This window comes from Myotis daubentonii, chromosome 1, assembly GCF_963259705.1.
Source record: "Myotis daubentonii chromosome 1, mMyoDau2.1, whole genome shotgun sequence".
In the NCBI taxonomy this organism is placed as follows: Eukaryota; Metazoa; Chordata; class Mammalia; order Chiroptera; family Vespertilionidae; genus Myotis; species Myotis daubentonii.
The window spans coordinates 75,955,016-75,979,091 of NC_081840.1; the positions used below are offsets into that span (position 1 = coordinate 75,955,016).

The 24,076-nt window shown below is 41.4% G+C and overlaps 2 protein-coding genes across 4 annotated transcripts in view; both read left to right on the forward strand.

Moving 5' to 3' along the window:
- Window positions 1-20,124, forward strand: part of LOC132239686 (angiogenin-like) — a 59,884-nt gene extending 39,760 nt beyond the window's left edge. Inside the window, exons 1-2 of one of the 2 annotated variants that reach the window (XM_059706368.1) lie at window positions 13,815-13,918; window positions 19,487-20,124. In XM_059706368.1, coding sequence (XP_059562351.1) covers window positions 19,504-19,944 — 441 coding nt within the window. In that variant the 5' untranslated portion in view covers window positions 13,815-13,918; window positions 19,487-19,503 and the 3' untranslated portion in view covers window positions 19,945-20,124. Of the gene's footprint in view, window positions 1-13,814; window positions 13,919-19,486 lie in introns of those variants that run through there. The other variant, XM_059706376.1, reaches the window with a different exon arrangement.
- Window positions 1-24,076, forward strand: part of LOC132239675 (ribonuclease 4-like) — a 71,430-nt gene that overhangs the window by 39,739 nt on the left and 7,615 nt on the right. The window contains exon 1 of one of the 2 annotated variants that reach the window (XM_059706332.1): window positions 13,810-13,918. The exons of the other annotated variant lie outside the window; for it this stretch is intronic. The gene's annotated coding sequence lies outside the window, so the exon portion shown is untranslated. Of the gene's footprint in view, window positions 1-13,809; window positions 13,919-24,076 lie in introns of those variants that run through there. 2 annotated transcript variants of the gene reach the window in all.

Consider the following 24,076-nt stretch of genomic DNA (forward strand, 5'->3'; position numbering starts at 1 on the left):
GGCACAAGTGGGGCTGAGGGACACGCCCCCCCGCTCCAGTGCACAAATTTTTGTGCACCGGGCCTCTAGTAAACTATAATAGCTTATGTTTTGAAACACAAATGGATAAGCACTTAGATGCACTTTAATAAAATTATAAAACTTTTCCCCAAAAAAATAAATTTCTGTTTCCTCATAACCTCATTGTGCCAGCTGAAAATAAGACAATTAGGATGAAAGGAATCATTCACCATTCACCTGACCCTGCATTGTTAACCATGTAAGCAGGTTGTGGGTTTCCCCAAGGTTGCTCAGTGAAATCCTAGAGTCAGAGAAGGGATGTGGCTGTGTTCAGAGGCTAGAGGCTGCTCCCCGCCATCACTGCCAAACTAATCCCAGAGGCTGATCTGTTTGTGTGAGCTGGGCTGGAATTGGTGTTTCAGGCCATGGGACTGTTTGTGTGTGAATATGAGATTAGAGTGGAGTCCCTTGTCTCTGTTGTTAGGCGATTCATCACAAACTGGTTGTGTTGATCAAGTCATCTTGTCCCCAAAGGCTGTGGGAGGTGGCTGCTGCCTCAGTCTCCTGGGACTGCTGAGGCAATCAGGGTGTTGGAATGGGCCTGGCAGCCATCTTCCCTAACATGTGACTGGTTGATAACTTTTTTAAAAAAATAATACTTTATTGTTGAAAGTATTACACATGTCCCCTCCCCAACCCCCATTGACTCCTTCCAGTCTTCCCCCACTCCCTGCCCTGGCCTTCACCACCCCATTGTCTGTATCCAAGGGCCATGCATATATGCATACAAGTTCTTTGGTTAATTACCTCCCACCTACTCACTCTCCCCCGCCTTCCCTCTGAGATTCCACACTCTGTTCCATGCTTCCATGTTTCTGGATCCACTCTGTTCATCCATTTATTTTGTTATTTAGATTCCACATATAAGTGAGATCATGTGATATTTGTCTTTCTCTGACTGACTTATTTCACTTAGTAGGATATTCTCCAAGTCCCTCCATGCTGTTTCAAAGGGTAAGAGATTCTTCTTTTTTTACTGCTGCATAGTATTCCACGGTATAAATGTACCACAGCTTTTTTATCCACTATCTTCTGGTGGGCACTTGGGTTGTTCCCAGATCTTAGCTATTGTAAATTTTGCTGCTATGAACGTAGGGATCCATACATTCTTTCTGATTGGTGTTTTAGTTTTCTAATGATATATTCCTAGAAGTGGTATCACTGGGTCAAATGGAAGTTCCATATTTAATTTTTTTAGGAACCTCCATACTGTTTTCCATAATGGCTGCACCAGTCTGAATTCCCACCAGCAGTGTACTAGAGTTCCCTTTTCTCCATATCCTCCCCAGCACTTGTCATTTGTTGATTTGTTGATGATAGCCATTCTGACAGGTGTGAGGTGATACCTCATTGCTGTTTTATTTTGCATCTCTTTGATGATCAGTGACTTTGAGCATGTTTTCATGTCTCTTGGCCATCTGTATGTCTACTTTGGAGAAGTGTCTATTAAGTCCTTTGCCCTATTTTTAATGGATTGTCTTCCTTTTGTTAAATTGTATGCGTTCCTTATATATTTTGGATATTAACCCTTTATCAGAAGTATCATTGCCAAATATATTCTCCCATACAGTGGACCCCCTTTTCGTTTTGTTGATGGCTTCTTTTACTGTGCCGATGCTTTTTTATTTTGATGTAGTCCCATTTGTTTATTTTCTCCTTAGTTTCCTTTGCCCTAGGAGAGATGTGTCAGTAAACATATTGCTATGTGAGATGTCTGAGATTTGCTGCCTATTGTTTCTTCTAGGATTTTTATGGTTTCATGACTTACATTTAAGTCTTTTATCCATTTTGAGTTTATTCTTGTGTATGGGGTAAATTGGTGGTCTAGTTTCATTTTTTTGCATGTATCTGTCCAATTTTCCCAGCACCATTTATTGAAGAGACAATCTTGACTCCATTGTATGCTCTTGCCTCCTTTGTCAAATATTAATTGAGCTCAATGGCTTCCATCAATTTCTGGGATCACTGTTCTGTTCCATTGCCTATTCTTGTGCCAGTACCAGGCTGTTTTGATTATGGTGGCTCTATAATATAATTTGAAATATGGTATTCTGATTCCTCCAATATTGTTCTTCTTTCTCAAGATTGCTGCAGCTATGTGGGGTCTTTGTTGATTCCATATAAAATTTTGCAGTATTTGTTCTAGATCTGTGAAATACACCATTGGTATTTTAATACGGATTGCATTGAATCTATAGATTGCCTTGGGTAGTATGGACATTTTAATGATGTTTATTCTACCAGTCCATGAACGTGATATATTCTTCCACTTGTTTATATCTTCTTCTATCTCCTTTTTCAATGTTCTGTAGTTTTCTGAGTACAGGTTATTTGCCTCCTTGGTTAAGTTTATTCCTAATTATGTTAATTTTTTGTTGCAATGGTAAATGGGATTATCTGTTTAGTTTCTCTATCTGAGAATTCATTATTGGTGTATAAAAAGCCATCAATTTTTGGGTGTTGATTTTGTATCCTGCTACATTGTGAAATTAATTTATTAAAACTAGTAGTTTTTTGGTGGAGTCTTTAGGGTTTTCTATGTACAATATCACGTCATCTGCGAATAATGAGAGTTTTACTTCCTTCATTCCAATTTGGATGCCTTTTATTTCTTCTTCTTATTTGATTGCTGTGACTAGGACTTCCAGTACTCTGTTGAATAAAAGTGGTGAAAGTGGACATCCCTGTCTGTTCCTGTTCTTAGGATAAATGGTTTTAGTTTTTGCCCATTGGATATGATGTTTGCTCTAGGTTTGTCATATATGTCCTTTATCATGTTGAGATATGCTCCCTTTATTTCCCCTTTGCTGAGAGTTTTTATAAAAATGGGTGTTGGATTTATAGAATGCTTTTTCTGCATCTATTGATATATCACATGATTTTTGTGTTTCAATTTGTTTATGTGATGTATCATGTTTATTGATTTGTGAATATTGTGCCAGCCTTGCATCCCTGGAATAAATCCCACTTGGTCATGTTGGATGATCTTTTTAATATATTGCTGGATCCAATATGCTAATATTTTGAGGATTTTAGCATCTATACTTATTAGGGATATTGGCCTATAATTCTCTTTCTTTGTAGTGTCTTTATCTGGTTTTGGAATTAGGATAATGCTGGCCTCATAAAAAGAGGTTGGAAGTATTCCTTTATCTTGGATTTTTTTTAATAGTTTTAGGAATATAGGTGATAGTTCTTCTTTGTATTTGGCAAAACTCACCTGTGAAGCTGGCCAGACCCAGGCTTTTGTTTGCTGGGCGTTTTTTGATTACTACTTCTATTTCATAAGTTGTTATTGGCCTATTAGGTTTTCTGATTCTCCCTGATTTAGTGTTAGGAGATTGTATTTTTCTAAGAGTTTCATCCACATTGTCCACCTTCTTGGCATATAACTGTTCATAGTATTTTCTCACAATCCTTTGTATTTCTGTGGTGTCAGTGGTTACTTTTCCACTTGCATTTCTGACTTTATTTATTTGAGTCCTCTCTCTTTAACTCTTGATGAGTCTGGTTAATGGTTCATCAATCTTGTTTATTCTTTCAAATAATCAGCTTATGGTTTCATTACGTTTTTGTATTGTTTTTCAGTCTCTGTGTCTTTTATTTCTGCTCTAATGTTTATTATTTTCTTCCTTCTACTTACTCTGGGCTTTTCTTGTTGTTCTCTTTTTAGTTCTCTAAGTTGTAGGGTTAAATAGTTTATTGTTATTTTTTCTTGTTTTTTGAGGTAGGCTTGTAGTACTATAAGCTTCCCTCTCAGGACTGCTTTTGCAGAGATTTTGGATTGTTTTGTGTTCATTGTTATTTTTTCTTGCCTTTTAAGGTGGGCTTGTAGTACTAAGAGCTTCCCTCTCAGGACTGATTTTGCAGAGATTTTGGATTGTTGTGTGTTCATTTTTATTTGTTTTTAGAAGGTTTTTGATTTCTTTCTTGATATCATTGGTAACCCATTCATTGTTTAATAACATGCTATTATGCTATTATGCTATAATAACATGCTATTATTTAATAACATTGTTTAATAACATTCTATGTGTTTGAATGTTTTGGGGTGTTTTTACTGCAGCTGATTTCTAATTTTATTCCACTGTGATCTGAGAAGATGCTTGATATTATTTCAATCCTCTTGAACTTGTAGAACTTGCTCTGTGTCCTAACATGTGGTCTATCTTTGTGAATGATCCATGTGCAGTTGAGAAGAATGTCTATTCTGCAGCTTTGGGATGAAATGTTCTATAAATGTCAATTAAATCCATCTGATCCAGTGTGTCCTTTAGAGTCACTGTTTCCTTGTTAAATTTTTGTCTGGAGGCTCTATCCAGTAAAGTCAGTGGGGTGATAAAGTCCTCTACGATGACTGTATTATTAATTCTTTCCTTAAAGTCCTCTAGATATATATATATATATATTCCTACATTAGGTACATAAATGTTTACCAGGGTTATATCCTCATGTAGGATTGATCCCTTTAGTATTATGTAGTGACTTTGGTTGTCTCTTGTGATGGCCTTCATTTTGATGTCTATTTTGTCAGATATGAGTATTGCTAGTCCAGCTTTTTTTCTTTTCCATTTGCATGGATTTTTCCATCCCTTCAGCATAGTTACTATATCTTTTCTCATGCTGTCTGGGGTGGGTCTCTTGTAGACACCATATACTTGGGTCATGTTTTTGTATCCATTCAGATATCCTATGTCTTCTGATTGGAGCATTTAAGCCATTTACATTTAAGGTTTTTATTGATAAGTACTTACAGATTGCCATTTTAATTCTGTATGCCTAGGTTTGTCTCTTTATTTTTTCTTCTCATTACAGCAGTTCCTTTAGCATTTCTTATAATGCTGGCTTGGTAGTGATGTACTCTTTTAGCCTTTCTTTGCCCAGAAAGCTCTTTTTTTGACCATCTATTTTGAATGGTAGCCTTTCTGGATATAGCAATCTTGGTTGCAGATCCATGCTTTCCATTACCTTGAGTACTTCATGCCACTCCCTTCTGGCCTATAGAATTTCTGATGGGAAATCAGGTGTCAGCCTTTTGGGAGTTTTTTTGTAGGTAACAGTTTTCTTTTTTCTTGCTGCCTTTAAGATTCTCTCTTTCTCTTTAGTTTTTGACATTTTAACTATAATGTGCCTGGGCATGGGCCTGTTTGGGTTCTTCTTGCTTGGGGTTCTCTGTGACTTCTGAAATTGTGTGACTTTTTCCTTTATCAGGTTAGGGAAGTTTTCTGCCATTATTCCTTCAAAAATGTTCTTTCTTCCTTTCTGCCTCTTCTGGCACACCTGCTATCCTAATATTGTTACATTTCATGTTGTCTCACAGCTTGCTTAAGCTGTCCTCCTATTTTTAATTGTTTTTTCTCTTTGAGTGATTTTTTTCAACCCTGTCTTCTAATTCACTGATTCAATCCTCAGCTTCCCCTAATCTGTTCTGTCTTCCTTCCAATGTGTTCTTTATTTGTGCTATGTCATTCTTAATTTCTGTATTCATAGTTACTATATCTTTTCTCATGCTGTTGAGTAACTTTACCATCATTACTCTGAACACAATGTCAGATAAATTTATTTTTTTAATAAATCTTTATTGTTCAGATTATTACAGTTGTTCCTTTTTTCCCCTCCATAGCTCCCCTTCATCCTGGTTTTCACCCCACCTCATGCCCTTACCTCTGCCCCTCCATTGTCCTCATCCATAGGTGTAAGATTTTTGTCCAGTCTCTTCCTGCACTCCCCACACCCACTTCTCCCCAAGAATTGTCAGTCCACTCCCTTTCTATGCCCCTGATTCTATTATATTCATCAGTTTATTCTGTTCATCAGAATATTTATTCACTTGCTTTTTAGATTCATTTGTTGATAGATATGTATTTGTTGTCACTTTGTTGTTCATAATTTTTATCTTTACCTTTTTCTTCCTCTTCTTAGAGAATACCTTTCAGCATTTCATATAATACTGGTTTGGTGGTGATGAATTCCTTTAGTTTTTTTCTTTTCTGTGAAGCTCTTTATCTAACCTTCAATTCTGAAAGATAACTTTGCTGGGTAGAGTAATCTTGGTTGTAGGTTCTTGCTATTCATCACTTTGTATATTTCTTGCCACTCCCTTTTGGCTTGCATAGTTTCTGTTGAGAAATCAGCTGACAGTCGTATGGGTACTCCCTTGTAGGTAACTAACAATTTTTCTCTTGCTGCTTTTAAGATTCTATCTTTGTCTTTTGCCCTTGACATTTTAATTACAATGTGTCTTGGTGTGGTCCTCTTCAGATTCCTCTTGTTTGGGGTTCTCTATGCTTCCTGGACTTGTAAGTCTATTTCTATCACCAAGTAGGGGAAGTTTTCTGTCATTATTTCTTCAAATAGGTTTTCAATATCTTGCTCTCTCTCTTCTTCTTGCACCTCTATAATTCGTATGTTGGTATGCTTGAAGTTGTCCCAGAGGCTCCTTACACTATCTTCATACTTTTGGATTCTTTTTTCTTTTTGGTTTTCCAGTTATGTGTTTTTGCTTCTTCGTATTTCAAATCTTTGACTTGATTCTTGGGGTCCTCTAGCCCAGTGGTTCTCAACCTGTGGGTCGCAACCCTTTTGGGGGTCAAACGACCCTTTCACAGGTTTGCCTAAGACCATCCTGCATATCAGATATTTACATTATGATTCATAACAGTAGCAACATTACTGTTATGAAGTAGAAACAAAAATAATTTTATGGTTGGGTCACAACATGAGGAACCTTATTTAAAGGGCCAGAAGGTTGAGAACCACTGCTAGTCTGCTGTTGCATCTCTGTACATTATTCTTTATTTCAGTCAGTGTATGCTTAACTTCTGATTGGTCCTTTTTCATATCCTTGAGGGTCTCACTAAATTTCTCAGAGGTTTCTAGAAGATCCTTGAGTAACGTTATAACTGTGGTTTTGAACACTATATCCAGTATTTTGCTTTCATCCATTTCTTTCATTTGTGACTTGTTTCTTTGTCTCTGGATTTTGGCTGCTTCCCTGTATTTGCTTCTATGTACTGAGTAGCTGCTAAGTCTCCTTGAGTTGATGGAGTGGCCTTGTGTGGTTGGTGTCATATAGGGCCCAATGTCTCAGCCTCCCCAGTTATATGAGGTGGATGCTCTTGGTGCACCCCTTTGTGGGCTGTGTGCACAGTCTTGTTGTAGTTAACCATTGATTGCTGTTGGTATCACTGGGAGGAATTGACCTCCAGGCCAATTGGCTGTGATGACCAGCTGTGTCTACACTGGAAGATCTGTTGCGCAGGAGACACCCTTATGGGGCAGGATTTGCTTCAGTAGGGCTCTGGTGTTCACTGAGTCTGCCCCTTCAGTGTGTCTCTTATGGATGTGAAGAGTTGTAATTTGATATGGTTTCACTCTGACCACTGGGTACACTGGCTCTTGGATCTCCAAAGAGGCACAAGGTCAGCCACTATCTGCAGCCACCCAGTAGGAGCGACAGAGAGATCTGAAGATTCCTCCTCTTTGTATGGGGTTTGGAAGTTCCCAGATGAGGCACAGTTGTGAAGCAAGGCCACTGCTGCTGCCAGGTAGTGGGCCTTCTTTTGGAATCTCTGGGGCTCTCTGACCCAGCTGCAGTTTGTTTTAGGCAAAAGAACAGGCCATTCATATGCAAAATCCACTGCTCACAGCTTGGGTGTGGTTGTAAATTGGGTGGGGCAGAGTCTCTGGAAACCACTAGGGTGGAGCAAACAGCAATGGCTGCCCTGAACCAGAGAAGTCCCTGGTTCTCCATGTCCCATGCACCTATGCAGGAACAATGATTGTTGCGAACACCTCTAAGTGTAAGCCGCCCTCCTGTTCTTGTCCCAATGCCAGACAGTCCAGTTTCTCCTTGTATGTGTCTGGGTCCCCCAGAGTCTCACCTGGAACTGGAGTTTAGAGCAAGCGGGAGCTTGTACCTCCCTCCTGGCTTAAAAAGCTGCACATCCAGGTGCAGCACTTTCCACGCCTCTGACCTCTTACTGGTTTCAACGAGCTTTCTTTACCTCTCTAGTTGTGGAACTTCCACTCAGCCAGCTTTTCCCTGGTTCTGGGTGGTAGTTGTTCTGCTGTTTAGTTGTGGTTTTGGTGTGGTTGTGAGAGGCAGCAAGTATAGGTAATTACCTATGCCGCCATCTTGATTTCCAAAATAAATTTCTTATCTCTGTTTTTCATTTATCTGTTCTTCTGGAGAATTCTCTTGTGCTTTCATTTGGGGGTTGTTTCTTTGTCTCCTCCTTTTGGCTGCCTGTTTGTGTTTGTGACTATGTATTAGGTAGATCTGCTATGCCTCTCAATCTCTAGTGCAGGACAGTGTCAAACTCTATTTCAGACTAATTAGATCAGGCAAAGATTCAAAGCCTCCAGAGAACACTTCTGTCTACAGATAAGATTCTGTCTTGAATTGCCCTCAGGCAATTGTCCACAAGTGTGGCAAGAGTTTTTTTCAACCTGGTGGAGCAATTGCTTCTGCTGGGAGGCTAACTGTGATTCTAAGTGTCTTTTTTTTTTTTTTTTTACCCAAGAATTCTCACTCCAGGAAATTTTATTTTTTATTTATTTATTTTTTTTTAAATTAAATCTTTATTGTTCAGATTATTACATTTGTTCCTCTTTTTTTCCCCCCCATAACTCCCCTCCTCCCAGTTCCCGCCCCACCCTCCGCCCTCACTCCCCACCAACTGTCCTCATCCATAGGTGCACGATTTTTGTCCAGTCTCTTCCCACATCTCCCACACCCCTTTCCCCCCCAAGAATAGTCAGTCCATTCCCTTTCTATGTCCCTGATTCTATTATAATCAACAGTTCATTCTGTTCATCAGATTATTTATTCACTTGATTCTTAGATTCACTTGTTGATAGATGCATATTTGTTGTTCATAATTTGTATCTTTACCTTTTTCTTCCTCTTCCTCTTCCTCTTCTTAAAGGATACCTTTCAGCATTTCATATAATCCTGGTTTGGTGGTGATGAACTCCTTTAGCTTTTCCTTATCTGTGAAGCTCTTTATCTGACCTTCAATTCTGAATAAATTGCTGGATAAAGTAATCTTGGTTGTAGGTTCTTGGTATTCATCACTTTGAATATTTCTTGCCACTCCCTTCTGGCCTGCAAAGTTTCTGTTGAGAAATCAGCTGATAGTCGTATGGGTATTCCCTTGTAGGTAACTGAGTTTCTTTCTCTTGCTGTTTTTAAGATTCTCTCTTTATCTTTTGCTCTTGGCATTTTAATTATGATGTGTCTTGGTGTGGTCCTCTTTGGATTCCTTTTGTTGGGGGTTCTCCGCGCTTCTTGGACCTGTAAGTCCATTTCTTTCACCAGGTGGGGGAAGTTTTCTGTCATTATTTCTTCAAATAGGTTTTCAATATCTTGCTCTCTCTCATCTTCTGGCACCCCTATAATTCTGATGTTGGTACGCTTGAAGCTGTCCCAGAGGCTCCTTACACTATCCTCGCATTTTTGGATTCTTTTTTCATTTTGCTTTTCCGGTTGGATGTTTTTTGCTTCCTCGCATTTCAAATCATTGACTTGATTCTTGCGCTCCTCTGGTCTGCTGCCGGGAGTCTGTATAATATTCGTTATTTCAGTCTGTGTATGCTTAATTTCTAGTTGGTTCCCCAATATAAGATCGAGGGTCTTATTAGTTTTCGTGTAGATCTCATTAAGTTTATCGGCAGCTTCTAAACAGTTCTTGAGAGACCTTAAAAGTGTGGTTCTGAACTCTATATCTTCCATTGCTAATTTTGTCCTGTTTCTTTGTCTCCGCATTTTGTTATGCTTCCTTGGTGCACCCCCTAGTGGTCTTTGTTCGAAGTCTTATAGTTAAATCTTGATTGTTGTAGCTAATTCCAGGGAGGGTTTGACCTCCAGGCCAAGTGGCTATGAGAATCAGCTGTGTCAGCAGTGAGAGAACTTCTGTCCTCTAGGGAGGTGCTAATCTAGCCTTTGCCTGAGGCTATCTGGCAAATGCCTCTGTGCAGGGCTTGGGCGGGGCAGGTCGCACAGGATCAACAGGGTGGGCCGGAGAGAGCAGTTATGGCGGCTCTCAGTCCTGTCCCCAGGGGCTCTGCCTCTCTGAGTTCCAGCACCCGCTGCAAAGCTCGGAGAGAAAGCTGCACTCGCTCTCACCAAAGCCAGACAGTCCCGCTTCTCCCGTTTGAGTGATTCTAAGTGTCTTAATTGGCCTCATTATCCCCCCAACAGAGAGGCAAGGTGTTTTCCAATAGGGTGTGTCAACTGTCTTCCCTCCAGGCAAGGCTGCCTGAATAGCAAATGTCTGCATGAGAAAGATGACCTCTGCAGCATGAAGGAATGACTCAGCACAGAAAACCAGGTGTCTGCCTTCTGAACTCTAACCCCAGAGCCCCCAATCCTGGCTTCTACTCACAGAGCTCTAGTCCATTCTGCCCTCCCTCTGCCAGAGCACAAGGTGAGTGGCTCCATAGGGAATTTTGTGCCTTGGTCCTTTGAGAGGGTGCCTGAATTTCCAGGCATTTATCCCTGGGAGACAGCAACCCCACTGATTTTCACAGCCAGATGTTATGCGGTACCCTTCTCAGTTCCAGTGCTCTATGCTGGAGGGCCAGCTTGGGGATTAGACCCCAGCATTCTCACTGGTAGCTGCCCATAGCTGAGATATCGCTCCAAAACTTCAGTTGCTTCCAAGCCAGCCCTTTGGTGACTCCACCCCTCTTACCAGTCTCTATGCAGTTTCCGCTTTTGGTGTTCCTTAATAATTTCTTAGAGCTCACTTATTCAGTGTCTCTTTAACCCTTTGTATGCCATAAGCATCTATAGACACTTTAAAAATCATTTTTCATGAGAATTTTCAACTGAAAATATTCAAGTACACCTGAATTGTGAGTTATATTTATTTTTATAATATTCATTGCAAATTAATTTTTTCATTAAATTCAAAATATCGTGGCATCTGGGGATGGCTTCCATTTTGGACATGTCACAGTTAACTGGTTAAAAAGTGATATGTGATTAATTTAAAATAAGTTCCACTCTCAAGTAGCTTGTCTGCCCACAAAAGGACAGTGAGGATTTGGGTGCTCTGCTAGGTGCCAGTAGAGGCCCCACTCTATGGACCCCATATCCTGTTACCTCTCTTTGCTCCTAAAAGACATTGAACTTTGGTGTTTGGCAAAACAAATGTTCTGGTTAAGTCATGCCTGTCCCTTCCTCTAGAGCAGTGGTTCTCAACATTCTGGCCCCTTAAATACAGTTCCTCATGTTGTGACCCAGCCATAAAATTATTTTCGTTGCTACTTCATAACTGTAATGTTACTACATGAATCGTAATGTAAATATCTGATATGCAGGATGGTCTTAGGCGACCCCTGTGAAAGGGTCGTTCGACAGCCAAAAGGGTCGCGACCCACAGGGTGAGAACCGCTGCTCTAGAGGCTTCAGTAACCCTGAGGCACCAAGTACTGAGGGAAAGCTGTTTATGGTTGTTTGCTTGGTCCTCTTCTCACTACCTTCAACTTCTTTCCTTTTAGCTCAGGATTTGGTTGGGGATGCAGGGAAGAAGGGAGAGGATGGGAGTTGGGGGGCTAGTGAAGCTCAGGTAGGACTGTATCCCAACACAACTGAAAAGAAGGTTAAGTTTGTCTTTTTTGGGGTTCTCCATGCTGCTCATGTCACCAGAAAGGGATAGGACTGGGCCAAGGCAGGTCTACCCAAGCACGGTTTGGGATTTGTGGGTTTTTTACTTCATGTAGGAAATAACTCAAGACACAAGCCCAGCTGATTTTGCAACTATGTTTAATAAAGGTTAAGTTAGTAAAACAATGGAAGGACTTAGGAGAGAAGAAGCAAGATGACAGTAACAGAAGTGACCCTCGACTGGGCTTGCATAGACTCAGGAAAGGAAGTCATAGTAACAGAAGTGAGCCTGGGCTGGGCCGCTAGATCACTGAGAAGTAAAAGTCTGAGTGACAGAAGTGAGCCAAGTGGGGACTGCTTTTGGCTCACTGAAAAGTTAGGCAAAAGGAGGGCCCACAGAGCTTAGGAGAAAACATTATTACCCACATGAGGAAAGGGAGGAAAGGGTGTGCTCAGGGGAGAGCATGCACTTGGTCCTTTTTCTTGAGGATTTTATGTGTTTTCTGTAGATGGGAATTTTGGGGAGGCCTCAATCAGATTATTCATCAGCTTTTTAGGTGTGTACTTTAACATGCTTATGTATCAGATGAGCATATAGCAGGGTTTGGGATCATCCTCTAATCATCTTTACCTCTATCTTGGATTTGTCTGGCCATAATTACTTTTTTGTTGTTGTTATTTATTCCCCTGACTTCCTTGGTTCTTGGGTTTAGTTGGCACTAATGGCACTGCAGGGTCTCTGTTATTTATCTACTTGACTAAGGTGATTCAAGCTACTCACTCTCTGGTTTGGGAGTAGAGATGTAAGCCACCTGCTCCTAAGTGGCCTTGGTAAGGGAAGATAGAGTCTTATGATTTGTTAGCTGGCTGTCACAATTGTTTGTCCCTTTGTTTAAATATTTTGTCTCCATTTCCCTTATTCTATTGGCAGAGAATTTTCCTAGTTTTTTATTAACCTGCCTCATCCACTTTTCTTTCTCCTTAAATCTTCAGGCCCTTCCAGTTACCGAAACTATTCCTAAGATAGGCTCCAGAGCAGATGCCCAAGCATGTGTAACCCACTGGCAGCTGTTTAAAGATTTAATCTCTCCTTTGGAACAGGGACCAGTACCTCCAAAGCGAAGGCATACCCGTGGGTTTTAAGGGTTTGTCAGTAAGCTAGAAGCAGAGCTTTACTGGGGCTCCTGGAAGCCTTTCTACTCTACCTGCCTTGTTTGGTAACCACTACAAAACCCAGTTGTGCTGGTGAGCCCTGAGAGAAGCCAGGAGAGTTTGCATGGTTGGGCCCCAAAGTGAGATCAGAGAATTTATTTTTAGACCATGAAAATGATAAAAAGACCTTGGGACCTAGGTGTCAGCCACTGTTTTAGAAACTAAGACTGTAGAGGTGGAAAAGACAATTATTCTTTTCTCAGGGTGTTCTATCAAATCGAGAGACAATGAGATCAATTAACCATTAGAGGAGTATTGGTTATCAATGGAGATAATCAGTTTTGCAGCTGTGCTACAGGGAACAGAATTGGGACGGGGGAGGGGGGATGCTCCTGGTTAGTCTCTTTTGAACAGCTGAGGATGAAAGTAAGAAGAAGCCCAGGAAATATGGCAAGAATGTTTCTGAGGGTTAGTAGCTGGGAGGTTGAAGTCAAGGGCAGTGGGTACTAATAGCTGTCACATTACCTTCTCTACAAGTGCTTTCCTGGTTCTGTGAAATCTATGAGTAACCTACTTATTGGCATGGCATCCTTTCATGAAACCAAATTATGTGGGTAAATAGACAGGGCAGGGGAACAACATTCTGCTGGGAGACCCGTTCTTGGAGTGGGCCCATAGATCAGAAACAGCATCTTCTGGATCCAGATCATGTATGTGAACAATGAAAGCTTGATCATGTTATGGGCAAGAGTAAGACATCAGAAAAGAGGCAGCTTTGCGACAAAGGGCCATGCTTATCAATATTAAACATTGCCTCCTGGAACAAATCTTTAATCCACTCCAAAGGGTAAATATTTGATCTAGTCATGCCCAGAGAAAAGGTGAATGAACTCTCCTTGTTGTACACAAGCAGTGTCCTTAGTTTTCATATCTCTGCCAGGATTAGGGATCTTTGGAACTAGTTTCCCCACCCAGTTCATTTCATCGCTATATAATTAGAACCAGAGGGGTCCAGTGCACACAGCTGGAACCCATCTCCAGAAACAAAGAGCAGGAAGCCATCTTCAGTTGGAGGGATTCTTCCAGATTTTTGTAAGATTCTTACCCCTGAGTAACCTATTGCTGTATTTGTTTATATATACATACTATTTCTAGCCATCTAGCCACTTCAATGAAACATCTTTTTCTCCCTTTAAAGCTTCTGGGTCCAAGCTTATGAATTAAGAAAAAAAATCAAATTCTAAAGTTTAAAATGAAAGCAGATTTATTTTGGGATTGTCTATATATGTATGTGTAAAGAGAAATTAGTGAGACTGGGAGCAAATTGAGGTTTAGGAGGAATTCCTGAATTGTGATAAAATCCCCAAAGTCCTGGGGAAGCCATTTGCTGAAGGGCATGTGGATGCCCCCAGGGAACAGGAATTAAATGTGGCACGGTGAGGAAACAAACCAAAAGTATGCTTTTAGTTCTGTTTTCTTCTAATCTTCCCTACAAATTTTTTCCTTTAAAAAGTTTTGATTACTCCTTAAGAGCCAAGTGGAACACATCCAAAGTCAAAAGAAGGTACATTGGCAGGTTGAAGGGAAGAAAGAAGGAAAAGAGATAAAGGGAGGAGTATGCATTGGGTGTTATGCTTTCACTTTGAGGGATACTGCCCTAGAATATATAAAATTGTGAAGTCATGTGTATGGAAATTATAACCATAGTTACTCATCATAGACTGTCAAGTTAAATCCCTAGTGTGTCAAGTTGGATGGACCTCTTGAGTACAAAACATTGCCTGTGTAGAGAGGAAAAGAATATTAATTCTTGTGAAGATTGAAGAATTGTTTTGAGACAGATGATAAAGTTAGTCTGAAGAACAGTGGGGACAAATTTCACTGACAAAAAGTTGACACTTATGTGCTTGACTGTGGAAGGTTATGTGCGAGTGAGGTTGATGACCAGATGTGAGGCTCTAAACCCGTGGCCTAGGCAGATTCACTTGAGTACCAAAAATAATGTCTCAGACTTGTTTTCTCCCAAATTCATTTTACCACTTTTGGGGAAATTTAGGATTGAATATATGAGTGAACAAGTTGTGAGTGGGGGAGCAGATATTAGATAGAGGTGGCCATGATGTGTACTGACTGGGACTTGCTTTCTGGATGTCTTAGGAAGTCAAGATTACAATAAGCCTGTGCAAAATTTAGCTGAGTCCTTACAGAATTAGTGTGCAAGTTCTGCAAATTACAATGTCTTTCCTTTACCTCTCCAGACTGGGATGGGAGGCCTTCAACCTCCTAAAAGCAAGTGGCTTTGTAGGATAGAATGCCCCTGTGTGGCATCAGTCCAGGGCCTTAATTAAAGGTGGTCTGTAGGCTTGGCTTACACGCTGAGCCTTAAGAAATGATACATTTCAGTGAGATTGGATCACAGGTTTTCTTATCACCTACTACAGGCCCAGTGCATGAAATTTGTGCAGGAAGAGGGTTCCTAAGCCCCTGCTGGCACAGTCTCCAATCCAGAACCCCTTGGGGGATGTCTGACTGCCGGTTTGCAATCCGGGACTACTGGCTGCTAACCACTCACCTGCCTTCCTGTCTGAGCACCCCTAACCACCTCTGCCTGCTGGCCTGTTGCCCCTAACTATTCCCCTGACAGCCTGATCACTCCATAACTGCTCCCCTGCTGGCCTGATGCCCCTAACTGCCCTCCCCTGCTGGCCTGATCGCCCCCTAATGCTCTCCTGCTGGCCTGACATCCCTAAATGCCCTCCCTTGCCTGCCTGATCTCCCCCTAACTGCCCTCCCCTGCCAGACTAATCACCCCCTAACTGCCCTCCCCTGCCAGCCTGATTGCCCCCTAACTACCCTCCCATGCAGGCCTGATCGCCCCCTAACTGCTCCCACCTGCCAGCCTAATCGCCCCTAACCACCTCTGCCTCGGTCCCTGCCACCATGGCTTTGTCTGGAAGGACGTCTGGAAGATGTCTGGTCTAATTAGTATATTACCTTTTTATTAGTATAGATTTTTTTCACAAGGTGACCACCAACTAAACTTATACAACCTGTCTCTATAATTCCACTAGACTTTTGCTAGTAAAACTGGAAAAGATTCTCTTATGCTTAATGAGAACCATGGAATTTCAGACTTTAAAGATAGCAAACCTCTCTTTCTATAGATGAACAAACTTAAGTCTTAAGAGAAAAATTAAGTCAATCACTAGAAAAAAATTAAAAATATTGTGGGTCTACTGTGAGGCAGGCACTGTGATTCAAAGTGAATAATATGGGCTCCGCCCTTCTGTAGCTTATACACCAGTAAAAAACACTGACAAGAAGACAGGTAATTGTTTGCCTGGAATACATGGATAAAGGCTTGGAAATTACACCCATGAAAATTGGAAATAGGTGTATCTTTATTTTGTGACATCCTTGTGGGCAGATCCTGAGTTTTATGACTTTTGCTTTGACACTTGTCTCTGATGGGGTGTCCTTGGTCTTTATTATTTAAGCATAGAGTATTTAGACAGAAACTCCAGACAGGCCCAGCAGCTCAGACCCCCTTCTCTGAACAACAATATCCCCACGACCTGTACAGCACTGGCACCTTCTACCAGGAACCCTGGTCTCCACTACAGCATGGAAGACATTGGCAACATTTCTACCCACCACTGCCACCTAATGGCTCTTTTGGCTACTACAGCTCTGGTTCTACTTCCTGATTTTGAACTCTGGGATTCTGGCCCCCGGCAGAGAGGTGTTGACTCAGTGACCCTGAGGTCCTGTTCCATCTTGGGAGCCTGAGATTCTATAATTGCCTTTGACGTTAGAAGACAATATTTGTCTGTCGAAGAACAAGAGACCTTAATGAATCCAAATCAATAAAACTTTGATGAGGTCTTCCACAAAACTAGAAAAAGAAAACACACGCAGAAGACTAAAAAGCGGAGTGTAAATGTAAAGGGCTTGGCAAATGGGGAGCATGGCAGGCCAGCAGCTGTGCTGAAGCAGTGGCCATGTATGAACACTTGTTATTCTCTTAGGGCTGGCTTTTCCCTCTTTAGTCATGTACCATTTTTTTTGCTCAAGTCCCAAGAACATGCTTTCACTTGACTCTATTATAAATTATAATTAATGTTCTTAATGGAAATTTTTTCAGCTGTTATTTATTTCAGTATTGTGGAATGACCAAAAAATTTCTTAGTGTATAATTTCATATTCTTCAACAGTGTGTCAAATTTGTGTATCGTTATTATGAAACAGGCAAGATGTATCAATGCCGTATGATGATGAGAAAGAGTATTCACTTTGCTCCCTCTCTCACATGCCTTCCCATGAAATCATCAGATCCCTGGATTTACTGGTCTTTCTAGAGTTACAGTCATACTCCAAGGGCTGTTTAGTAATACTATATAGGCTTAATGCTAGAACCTGTGCCATCTTTAAGGGTGTAAAAATATTTGGCATAAAAATGTTTATTTATGTACATATAAGAAAAGCTCAAAATAAAGATTACTATTTAACTTAAGGTCTATGAAAATGTACCATTTGTTTTCTTTTAATTTAGGATTTATATGAATTACATCACACTTAAGAATAACTTGAAGGTCAAATTTTTCTTCGGTAGTAAGAATTTCTTATTATGTGTGATGGTTGCTAAGAAATCATAGCCAATCATAAAGTAAATAAGTTGCTCATTCATAAACAATTTGAAAAACAAAATTATAAAAATTATTTTCAAATTTATTGTGAAAAGTCATTTTTATTATTGGATGTGGGAACACTGACATATATCTGATATAATGTGGGGGAAGATATGACAGTTTTTAAAGGCTCTGAATGTTCTTTAAATTTTTCTCCAAAGAACTAAAAATATTGTCAGGAACTTCCAAATATTTTTCTGGAAACACCAAATAGTTTTCAATTCTCCAATCTTCACATTTCTTAACACATAAAGTTTTTAACATTAATATGAAATTTGTTTTCTATTTTGTTATAATCTACTAGTGGCCTTCTGCACGAATCTGTGTGTGAGTAGCTCACTGCCGCTTGCCTCAGCTGGCCGCCCCCTCCCCCGACTGCTGCTCACAGCTCTTGGCTGCAAGTAGCTCGCTGCCCCACCCTCCTGTAGCTCTCAGACACTTGTAGCTCGCTGCCCCACCCTCCTGCTGTTAGGTCGTTATGTGATTGTGTCCAGGCCAATTTGCATATTATCCTATTAAAGTATAGATACTTGTTTAATTCTGTTTTTAATAGCTATCATTGAGATAAAATCATACTCCAGAAAGAAGCATTCTGTTTATTTGATAGGTATGTTTGAGTGTGTGTGACACACTGCCCCTAGGAAGTGTGTTTCCATAGTTTAGACAGAAAACTCTTGAGAGATGATGGCAACAATCCTCTTCTCTTAGTTATTCTTCTTCAGTGGAAGATGTTACAAAATCATTACAGCAAACTGTAAGGACTTTGGCTTGATGAAAGTCCTGAAGAGGTTTTCTTTGTTTTTGTTCTTTTATCACATAGTAACATCATTTACCTATTGTGTAACAGTGTATGTACATTTATTGGGGAAACTAGAAAATACAAGTATTCTCTGAGAATAATCCACCTTTTTCCTAAGAATAAGCTTGAATTCCTCTTCCTCCAGTCTTCTGTAAAAGTTGACCCAGACCCACTTCCAATCATTGCATCAATTCTTCCATGCTCCTCTCTGCTCTTTTCTAACTAGTATATAATAATTCCACCTTTGGCCACAAACCAACTAATTCTTAGGGAATTAGGTCTGTCCCCCTTCACCTCAGGGCAAAACTGCTCTCAACTGCCCTCCTTATAGCCAGCTGATTTATTGACTTGAATACTTAGAATCTTGTCTTTAACAAACCTCTGATTGACGCTTCCCTGGGCTAAGAAGACCCTCTTTGCCCTGGCCAGTGTGGCTCAGATGGTTGAGCATCATCCCATGCTCCAAAAGGTTGCCAGTTTGATACCTGGTCAGGGCATGTACCCAGGTTCTGGGTTTATTTTCGGTCTTGGTGCATACAGGAGGCAACCAGTAGATGTTTCAGTCTCATGACAATCTCTCTCTCTCTCTCTCTCTCTCTCTCTCTCTCTCTCTCTCTCTCTCCCGTCCCTTCCTTTCTCTCTAAAATCAATAAAACATATTTTTTGAAGTCCACCTTCTTTATAGGTCTCCTATCTTACTGTCTCATCTCAGTGAACTGGAGCTCCTATTCCTTATCCATGGATGCTACATCTCCTTTTAGGGAGGAGTTAGTATGTCTTAATGGTCTCTGTGTGCCAGGACCTAGCACAGTGCCTTGTACCCAGAGGAGCTTATGTAATGTTTGTTATTCAATTAATCAATAAATGGATTAGAGTGTGAATGGATATTGCAATGCTATGACTGATAGAAAGGTAAGTACTCAGAGTCTTAAGGAATATGAAAGAATGGTTGGGGCAGGAAGTTGTGTTCAGGAAACTTAGATTGATTTTCCAAAAGAATGGATTGACAAGAAATGTGAGATTAATGAGGAATAGAAAAGAAAAGATATAATTTAAGTTACTTAGGATACTGGACTCATGATGCCCTGTCACTAGCCCAGCAGGTCCCTGTCCTTTTAGTCCCATTTGCCCTTTTAGCCTAATTTGTCCTACCATACCTTTTGCCCTGGGCAGGAGCCTTGTTGGAAGAGATGATGATAGGCCTGGGTCCCCTGTTGTTGGTCTTCATGCTGGGGCCCTGTCTGACCCCACCGACCCTGGCTCAGGATGACTACAGGTACAGACACTTCCTGGACCAGCACTATGATGCAAATCCACGTGGCCGGAATAACAGATACTGTGATACCATGATGAGGAGACGAGGCTTGACTTCACCCTGCAAAGACACCAACACCTTTATTCATGGCACCAGTAACAACATCAAGGCTGTCTGTGAAGATGAGAATGGAAAGCCTTATGAGGAAAATTTCAGAATAAGCAAGTCTCCTTTCCAGGTCACTACTTGCAAGCTCAGAGGAGGGTCCAACCGGCCTCCCTGCCGGTACAGAGCCACAGCAGGGTCCAGAGACATTGTTATTGCCTGTGAACATGGCTTGCCTGTCCACTTTGATGAGTCTTTTTACCGTCCATAGCCAGCAGGCCACTAGCCCAGAGTTGGCTCTGCTCTCTATTCCTGCCATTTCCTCTATACACTCTAGAACAGGGGTGGCCATATTCATTGCCAGGGGCCCAGAAAATGAGCTGCCTGGACCTTTTGTTTTCTGTTTTACAATATATTAACAAATAAAAATGTCTCTGAAATCAGTAAGAAACATCAAAGTCTTCTCCTCAATTTGGCCTATTGATTTTCCCCCATTTTCTCTACTCAACTGCCCGCAGACAGGATTACATGGAATATAAAGGCCTTTTCCCCCTCTCAGTTACTTCCTTCTCAGTCGATAGGGAGGTAGACTTCCCCTTTTTGTGAGTGTAAGGATGTTAAATTCATCTTACAGCAGAGCTGGGAAATTCCAGGGCACAGGGCTGCTAAGCAGAATTTTCAGGAGGGGCAAATTATTTTTGCTATCAAATAAGTCAATATTACTTTTACAAATGTTAAACTTTGAGGAGTAGTGTTTAGAACTAAATACCAACAGATTAATTAAATTTTATCTACCTATCTCTTAAATTTTTGCATTTTTAAAGATATATTTCAAATAAAACACAAGGCATATTCATTAACAGATTCAAATCTATACTCTAAATTTTCTATAAGAGGCAAACCAGATTAATAAATTTATTTCAGTATCCTGTATTCCAAAATACCTAGATATTTAAATTTTTTTACTATTTAACCCAGCAAACTCCAAAGTTTTAAGTTACCAAAAACTTTGGAAAACTATGTTTAGGCATATATATCTATCAGTGAAAAAGCTTTATCATAAACCCTTTATTTTAATTACATCTATTTATTATGTTTTAACAATGTTGTGATTTTAAAACTAATTGTTTTTACCCAAGGCATTTTCTTGGCAGATTTTGTAACAGGGATAACTCATTGGCCTTCAGTGGCTTTAATGTGAAAATGCTATTTTATTTTATTTTCCTTTATGAAAACAGGAGTTGCCTCTCCCCTGCCCACCTTCACTGCTATTTCTGCAACTTACTGGAGGGTTTTTCTACAGAGCTGTTCGTCCCAGTGTTATGGGCAAAAATAGAACATTAGGGACTAGTAATGGTTATGGGAAATATTAATCTGTTAGCCATGATTGCCTAACCAGGACATACCACCTGGTTGGGAGTCATACGTCCCCCCTCCTTGGAATGTGGTACATTCTTATTCAAGAACTGCCTGTTACCATGGAAACATTAACCTTGTTGCCCAAACAATGGAGTCCCAACCCAGACTGCATTGCTCACTTCCCCATGCCCATAATCCCTACTTCCCCATGTGATCTTTGTCCCCATATTCATAAACCAGAGAACAGCAAACTAAAGTCCCCAAAAGATAGAAAGCCAAAATTACATTAGGCACACAAACAGAAGTCTCACTAGCTAAGAGTTCCTGGTGACTGACACCCTGAGAGGAAGAGCAGGAAGAGTACACTCTGACAATCTCTGTCCCATGTTCAGCCTCGATACACATAACTGGGCTTCCCCAAAGCAGGACATGCCCCACCTTTAAACAAATTAACCCAAACAACAAAGAAACACAAAACATCAACAGAAACACTCTTATGCAGGTGTGCACAATGCACTAAAATTTACACCACAGAGTCCCCTGCATTAAAAAACCACCGAAGCAGAGCAATATCTCCCGTCCCTGTTCCAGGACTGTCCCTCCCCTGAACCTCAGCATTCTCCAAAATAGACTATTAGGGGAAGAATTCTATCTAGGCCTAGAATTTTTGTTTCCCATCCTCAGAAAGTCCCTTGTGACTCTGTTGCTCAGTCCCCTGTATTGGAGATGTCTCGCACTGTGCTCAATCTCCCCATTAGATGTCTCGCACTCCCCGAGATCCGTTTGTCCCTCTCTGGCCGTTTCCTTTGTGGGAGAATGGAAGAGCAGATCAGAACTCCGCACTTGCTTTGTGTGTCAGACATTTCCCAGTCACATATACCCAACCTCCAAGGATACGCAACCACCAAGATGGTATTTCCACCTTGGCCCATGCATGAGACTTGCCTGGTTGCTGGGAATGTACCCTCTTTGTATCATTTTCGCCACCTTCCAAAGAAAAACAGTCTCGGACTTATCTATGGCCCCTGCAAAGAGACAGAGCCCTGGCAAAGGGCTACCCAAAATTGTATGGGACGTGCCTATCCTTCAACCAGGGTCCCTTCCTAGTCTGGGCACAGATATCCCAGACATGCCCCCAAATTTTGAGAAATGGCTCACCTGTCTGAATTTGAAATGATAGACTGAGAAACAAAAACATGGCAAAAATGAGACTTTTAATAACACTCTCAAGAGCGGGTGTCCATCATATGGCACACAAGTTGGGAGGGGAACATAGACCATTTATGAGTCCCTCCTTTGGTTCCTCATTGGCTGAGTCCTATGAGGTCACCTGTTTCTTCATACATCGCCTAGGTCTTGTTGTCTCCCATTTGCCATTTAAAATATTGGCTGAGACCCTTTTCTTTTCTTTAATTTTGGCTGAGACCTTTCTAGTTGACTCCACCTCCCTTTGTTTAGGGGAATCTTCTTGGAAAAATGTGCTATCAGCCACGTGCACAGCTCTCATACCTTCTCCCCACTCCCCACAACCTGTTTGCTCTAGGGAAATTCAGTAACTGCCTGGCCACGTGATATTTCTTTTCTATAAAGTTTGAATCAGAGGCATGTTTCTGAGACTGAGCACCTACCATATACCTGGCATTATGATAAGTACTTAACATTGATTTTATCATTTATTCTTCCTAAGATCCCTAAGTGAAACGTATTATTATGCTCACTTACTTAAGAGTAATAATGCTGAGGAGAAACTAAGATGGCGGCATAGATAAACACCGGGAAATTGTCGCCTCACACAACAATTGAAGAATGCCGCAAGGGTCAGAGCAAACATCGTCCAGAACAACAGGAAGACTGGCTGAGTGTAATTTCTACAACTAGAAGAAAACAGGGGCACGCCGAGAGCCAGCGGAGCTGCGGAGGTGAAGTGCAGAGGTATGGCGGCGGCTCCCACACGCGGAAAGGGGGTGGCGCCTGAGGACGCGGCTGTCTTTTTGAATCACAAGCTCCCAACTGCTCTGAACTCCGGTTCCAGCGGGTCTCTGGGGACCCAGGGCTCATACGGGGAGAGGCTGGTCTGTCAGGCGGCAGCGGGCGAACTTGAGGGCGGCTTTCCCTCAGAGGTGCTTGCAGCCGTTACCGGGACACTGAGACGCGCGGCTCCGGGCGCGGAGAATCACCATAGCTGCTTTCACCGCCCTTTGACTCCCTGAGACCCCGCCCCACCCAGGCTGCGGCAGAGGCTTTTGCATGTGAATGTACCTAACTACAGCCCAGCCAGGCAGACCCAGAACTTCCAAGAGAAGGCCCAAGGCCCCGCAGCGGCTTGCATTGCTTCACAGCTGAGCCTCTTCGTGGCTCCTGCGGTGTGGCCTCAGGCAGGGGCTGAATTAGCACCTCCTTAGATCCAGGAGCCACTCTACCCAGTGGTCAGAGGGGGACCATTCTCCCACTTCAGACACAGCTGATTCCCACAGCCAATTGGCCTGGAGGTCAATTCCTCCCAGTGATCCTACAACAACCAAGGCACCAAGAGTGCACCAAGAGTGTCTACCCCAGGTAACTGGGGAGGCTGAGCCACTGGGCCCTACAGGACACCTGGCACGCAGGGCCACTCTATCAACACAGGGAAGCAGCCAAAATGCGGAGACAAAGAAAAAGGTCACAAATGGCAGAAACGGAGGAAAGCAAACGACTGGATATAGAGTTCAAGGCCACGTTTATAAGGTTTTTCAAGAATTTTATGGAAACCGCCGATAAATTTAATGAATCCCTCAAGGAGTATAGTGAGACCATGGAGAACATGAAAAAGGACCAACTAGAAATTAAGCATACACTGACTGAAATAAAGAATAATTTACAGAGATCCAACAGCAGACAAGAGGATCCCAAGAATCAAGTCAAAGATTTGAAATACAAAGAAACAAAAAATACCCAACCGAAAAAGAAAAAAGAAAAGAGATTCCAAAAATATGAAGATAGTGTAAGGAACCTCTGGGACAACTTCAAGCGTACCAACATCAGAATTATAGGGGTACCAGAAGGAG